The 6,717-nt window shown below is 44.2% G+C and overlaps 1 protein-coding gene across 1 annotated transcript; it reads left to right on the plus strand.

Annotated features, from left to right (window-relative positions):
• The first annotated feature begins 5,930 nt into the window (after positions 1-5,930).
• On the plus strand, positions 5,931-6,515 carry LOC145009765 (uncharacterized). The gene has a single exon (XM_078968398.1). The coding sequence runs from the start codon at positions 5,931-5,933 to the stop codon at positions 6,513-6,515; it is 585 nt and encodes a 194-aa protein (XP_078824524.1).
• Positions 6,516-6,717: the final 202 nt, after the last annotated feature.

A 6,717-nucleotide genomic window follows, 5' to 3' on the forward strand; every position in this document is an offset into this window, starting at 1 on the left:
GGTTCAAGTTTGGGATCCGAACCAGTTAATGAGAGACTGTGTGAGTTCATCGCGTCAGAGATCAATAGAGGAATCCTTGAGGTAACCCTGGTAATATTTGGGTCGATCAAGGAGGGGATTATCTAGTTGATGGAGGATCGCCTCAGGGCGTTCAGGAGGAACATGGCATCCATCCAGTCACGATCTCACAAACTGTCCTTCAAGGACTTCAGGGGGTGTGGTGCACCAGACTTTCACGGGGCGAAGGACCCTATTATTGGCAGGAGATGTATCACAGACATGGAGTCTGCTCAGTTGACTAGCTTTTGTCTTGAGGGGTCGAATGTTCGGTATGCTGCTGGATTTTTAGGGATAGGGCGAGGGACTGGTGGGAGGCATTTAGCGATTCATTGAGAGCTCTAGGCATTGAGGCTGTGACCTAGTCATAATTTTTGATGAAGTTTAGTGCTGAGTTCATGCCATCTGTAGAGCTTCAGCAGTTGGCCAGTGAGTTTCTTGATATAAGACAAACGACTGAGTCGGTGTCGGAGATTACTGCCAAGTTCAGGGTGAGGGTCTTATTGGTACCTCAATACGCGGGTGAGAGGAGATGAGGAAGACCTAGTATCATGACATGTTGAGGTTGACATTTGGGAGCATGTCAGCTACTCAGCCTGCCCGATACTGGATTCCATGATTGTGAGGGTGAGGGAGAGGGAGATTGATATAGAGCACCTCAGAAGAGGTAGGCAGACACTGAGTAGGTGACTAGGGTTTCTGGGAAGAAACCCAAGGGATTCGACACTAGGTCGAAGGGCCAGCAGGGTCGGGGCCGCTGTGGGAAATGCGGCAAGTCGCATGAGGGGCCCTATAGGGCTGGGAATTGGGATGCTACAAATACGACAAGAATGGGCATTTCAGCAAGGATTGTACAGCCCATACACCAACATTCTACATATCAGATCTGATTTGCTTCCATTGCAATCAGAAGGGCCACAAGAAGGCCGATTGCCCGAGATTGACAGCAGCGGTAGCGCCAGCTCCAGCGACCCTGCGGATCACAGATGGTCGGCAGGGCAAGGCAGAGGCTCCAGTGTTGAGGTGTCGAGCCTTCCAGTTAACTACCGAGGAGGCACGTGCCGCACCCGATGTGGTGACAGGATCGTTCTATGTAAACGGTGTACTAGTTCATGTGTTATTTGATTCGGGTGCTACCCGATTGTTTGTCTCTCTTACACTAAGCAAGAGGTTCCTTGAGTCTTCGGGCATGTTGGATTGCCCTATGGAGGTCGAGATTGCTAATAACCGATTTGTACGAGCATCAGAGATTTTCAGAGAATTTGTTTTGAGGTCGTTCGAGGAGCTCTATTTGGTAGATTTGGTTCCCATACCATTGCGTGGGAACAAAGTTATCGTCGGTATGGATTCGTTGAGCCCTAATGGGGATGTGATCAACTGCGCGCAGTAGTTGGTACATGTCAGGACCTAAAGTGGGGGAGAGCGGGTGATTCAAGGTGAGAGGCCACATCGTGGACTAGCTTTGTGCTCAGCAGCAAGGGCTAGGCGCTACCTTCAGCAGAGTTGCATAGGGTATGTCGTATACGTTAAGGATACCCAGGAGACAAGTATGGCGATTGTGAGTGATGTATCGGTGGTGTGAGAGTATGCAGATGTATTCCCATAGGAGTTGTTTGGGATTCCTTCGGAGAGGCAGGTAAAGTTCAGGATCGACCTGGTTCGTGGTGCGGCTTTGATAGCCAAGGCACTATATCGGTTGGCTCCTCCTGAGATGCAGGAGTTGTCTACAGAACTTCAGGAGCTGTTAGACAAGGGATTCATTAGGATGAGCAGTTCACCCTGGGGAACCTCGATCCTATTTGTGAAGAAGAAGTGCGGGTTGCATCAGATGTGTATAGACTACCAGGAGCTGAACAAGGTAACGGTGAAGAACCGTTACCCACTCCCGAGGATTGATGGTTTCTTTGACCAACTACAGGGGGCATCTTGGTTTTCCAAGATAGATTCGTGTTCCAGCTACCATCAGATGAGGGTCAGAGACGATGATGTACAAAAGACTGCTTTTTAGATTCGCTATGGCCACTACGAGTCGTGGTGATGCCCTTCGGGTTCACCAATGCTCCTGTCGCGTTCAGGGATATCGTGAACCGTGTATGCAGACCGATGCTGGATCGGTCTATGATAGTTCTCATTGATGACATCTTGGTTTACTCCAAGACGCAGGAGTAGCAGGAAGATCAATTGCGAGAGGTGTTGGATACCCTTAGGAAGGATAGCTTGTACGCCAAGTTCTCCAATTGCGAGTTTTGGTTGCGCGAGGTATAGTTTATGGGGAACCTCGTCAACCAGAATGGGGTTTTGGTTGATACGTCCAAAGTAGAGGTTGTGATGAGGTGGGAGGTTCCGAGGTATCCATCTGAGATTTAGAGTTTCTTGGGATTGGCAGGCTATTACTGGAGATTCATTTAGGACTTCTCCAAGATAGTAGTATGTGACATACCCATTTTCACGGCCAGAAAAGATCGATTTTGTTTACGCTTTGTTTAAAAATCAGAGTAACATTTTAAATAAAAGTGTTACGGAATTTTCTCCCATAATAAAATATGATAAAATTTTATCAAAGCATTTCCGTAGAAATGTATTTCATTAAAAACATCGGGATGTCATGTTCTATACAGATCAAAAGCACAAACAGTACAATATAAGCCTTACTACATTTATTCACATCTCCAGGCCTATATCCGTAATCTCTCATCCCAAACATCATATCTATGATCGTCCGCGACTACCTGTAATACAAGAAACTGAGTGGGTCAGGCTTGGGAGGCTGGTGAGCACATAGGGTTTTCTACCCATAATAAATAAGTTTATTAAATTCATCAACCAACAATAACTCGCTTACCCGTTCTCGTTATCCTCACATTATGTCCTTAAAACACCTATCATAAGGGATCTAGACTAAGGATCAACATCGATATGGACACTAATGCTAAGGCGAGACCTCAGCAATAAATATCCTTAAGGCAACCATGAGGGGGATGGAGTACACCCGTGAACACATCTTTCACAAACACCTACAGGTTGCGAGCCTACTAGCGTTCCACTGGACTGTCTAGAAGAGTCTGTGGTTGTCATCCATACTCCGCTAGATGATAGAATCAACAACAACAACATCGATGTCTCTCATCATTTTATGACACATCGTCTATTACGTCTACCGATGTTTTACCCCAACATTTTTGTAGATATAAAATTCTTATACCATTTAAATCATTTAAAACATGTATAAAAATCGTTTATCCAACATATATAGCAAGTATAAACATAATATGCACACATAGCACGTAATTTATATAAAATACTTTATATTTATGTGTAAGATGAAAGTGACTATGCACTCACCTAAAAGGGTGGTGATTCCGAACTTAGACATCGCTTCGTTTCTTAAAAATAATTTTCTTCGACAAAACCTAGTATTATTACCACTAGATTTTAGTCTAATATTTACCATGACTAATTATTATTATTATTATTATTATTATTATTATTATTATTATTATTATTATTATTATATAAGCGCTTAAACAATATTTTTCAACCACTATATACAGACAGGGGTCAGACATAAAACACCGGAGGACATGACCATTTTGGCATATATCACTTCTGAAATCCAACAACCCTATGTGACTCTTTAAACCAGATTCCCCGTACCGTGAGTAGTTATAAAATTTATTATAACGACACTTATATAACTCATAATAATAGCCCAAATAATTATTATACGGTCCTAATAACGTTACTATAATTAATTAAAAGCTATATTAAAATAACGTTGACGTAGCTTACTTACAGTGGGTTTTCTCGAAAACCGGGCTTCGCCTTGAGCAGTGTTCCCGAACCGAAAATCTCTTCTTCTCGGAGCCGTCGAGCACTCCGGGGCTTTCTTCTAGTGTTAGGGGAGTTCCCTAGTGCTGGGGGGGGGGGTGGGAGGTTTAGAGAGAGAGATAGTAGAGAAAAGAAAGAATGGGAAATGTGTGAAGAAAATGAGGGTGGGAGAGGTTGTATTTATAGGGTGAAATATAGCTGAACTTGGTGCCACAGGTCACCATCTGGTGACAAGACTTGGGGAGAAAGCAATGGCAAAGATTGTGCCACGTCACCCATTTTCGCACAACACACTTCCAAATTCTAAAACCCGTAACTTTCACATACGAGCTCCGTTTTTGACATTCTTTAAATCCACACGTAGGTAAAAATAGGATCTACAACTTTCATTTTGACTCCATCGGCTAATTCTCGATGGATCTTAAATTTAACAATACGAGGAGATTATACTGTTAAATGTTGTGTAAAATTTATAACTTCTACATACGGATCCCGTTTTCGTTTGTATTTTTACATTTGAGTTCCTATTAATTAGATATTCAATTCTCATTTAGGTCGCGTAGGCCAAAAAGCACTTGATCTAAAATTCGAGTTTCGGGTTGTGCATTGCTAAGCCAAATGTTAGAAAATTCATAACTTCCTCATACGAAGTCAGATTTGGGCGTTCTTTTTATGTACACTTTCGGTTTAACGTATACTACAATTTTGGTTTAGATTACTAAGGCAAAAAAGCCCTCTATCATAAATTCACTATTTACGTTACACAACTTTGTGCCGGTTTTGTCGTGAAACTTCGACAAATCATAACTTCTTCGTTATAACTCGGATTTCAGCGTTCTTTATATATCCAAAATCCTTATCACAACCAATACAATTTTCTTCATCTATATTGAGTTTATCTAGCACTTTATTTTTTACACGTATTTTTATCCTTTATTTATTATATCATTATAAACAAGTAATAAGCACATAAATTCACATAATTCATGTATTACTCAAATAATTCATCTTTATTACTTCAAAATAGGTTACAATGGTTGACCTAACTAATACATGACTATACTAATTCTTAGCCTAGAAACACGAGCGTTACATAGTACCCTTGACCAGGTTAACGAATAAGGTTGTGGTCTTTCGCTGGGGGCCTGAGCAGTAGAGAGAGTTCGAGACACTGAAGCAGAGGTTGTGCGAGGCACCGATTCTAGCCCTTCCAGAGGACGTAGAGTATTTTATGGTATACTACGACGCACCCATTTTCAGGATTCGGCACGATATTGATGCAGAGAGGGCATGTCATCGCCTATGCTTTGAGGCAGTTGAAGCCTCATGAGGCGAGCTATTCGACGCATGATTTAGAGATGGGGGATGTGGTTTTTTCCCTCAAGATTTAGCTGCATTACCTCTATGGGGTTCGTTGTACCATCTACACAGACCACAAGAGTTTGAGGTATCTCATGGATCAACCAAATCTAAACATGAGACGGCGTCGTTGGTTGGATGTGGTGAAGGATTATGATTGTGAGATCCTTTACCACCCGGGCAAGGCCAATGTGGTGGCCGACGCCTTGAGCTGCAAGGCGGTAGCGGCTCCGATATGAATGACAGTGATTACTCCACTTTTGTAGAAGATTTGAGAGGCGTAGGTAGAGGGAATGAAGGAAGAGTTTCGGAAGTGTGAGTGGATCATAGGCCAAGTGGCCTCTTTTGACTATGACATCCGTATATTATTGACCCTACATGGGAGGTTCTAGGTCCCGTACTGGGGTGGAGTACTACAGATTCTGATGGATGAGGACCATAAATCGAGGTTCTCTATCCATCCCGGGGCGTTGAAGATGTATCGCGATCTTCGCCCTGATTATTGGTGGCCCTGCATGAAGTGAAATGTAGCATGGTATATAGAGCGATGCTTGACCTGCAGAAGGGTAAAGGCTAAGCACCAGAGACCACATGGCATCCTTGAGGCGACCCTGGTGATCTTCGGGTCGATCAAGGAGGGGATTATCGAGTTGATGGAGGATCGCCTCAGGGCATTCAGGAGCGACATGGCATCCAACCAGTCAGGATCACATACACTGTCCTTCAAGGACATCAGGGGGTGTGGTGAGCCTGACTTTCACAGGGTGAAGGAACCCATCGTTAGCGGGAGATGGATCGCAGACATGGAGTCTACTCAATTGACTAGCTTTTTCCCTGAGGGGTTGAAGGTTCGGTATGCTACTAGATTTTTGAGGGACAGGGTGAGGGACTGGTGGGAGGCAATTAGCGATTCATTGGGAGCCCCAACCATTGAGGCTATGACCTGGTTGGACTCTGTGATCAGGTTTAGTGCTGAGTTCGTGATGGCTGTGGAGCTTCAACAGTTGGTTAGGGAGTTTCTTGATATGAAACAAACGATTAAGTCGGTGGCAGAGATTACCGCTAGGTTCAGGGAGAGGGCCTTATTGATGCCTCAGTACGCAGGCGACAAGGAGATGAGGAAGACCGAGTATCATGACATGTTGAGGGCTGACATCCGGGAGCATGTCAGCTACTCAGGTTGCCCGACACTGGATTCTGTGATTACGAGGGCCAGGGAGGGGGAGATTGATATAGACCACCTCAGGAAGAGGAAGGCGGAGATTGAGTAGGCGACTGGGGTTTCTGGGAAGAAACCCAAGGGATTCGATGCTAGGTCGAAGGGCCAGAAGGTCCTGGGCTACTGCGGGAAATGCAACAAGTCGCATGAGGGCCCCTATAGGGAAAGTGGATCGGGATGCTACAAATGTGGCAAGACTGGGCATTTCAGTAAGGATTGTACAATCCCTAACCCACATTCCACACATAAGACCT

The sequence above is a fragment of the Lactuca saligna genome, chromosome 8, assembly GCF_052625555.1.
Source record: "Lactuca saligna cultivar CGN05327 chromosome 8, ASM5262555v1, whole genome shotgun sequence".
NCBI classification, from domain to species: domain Eukaryota; kingdom Viridiplantae; phylum Streptophyta; class Magnoliopsida; order Asterales; family Asteraceae; genus Lactuca; species Lactuca saligna.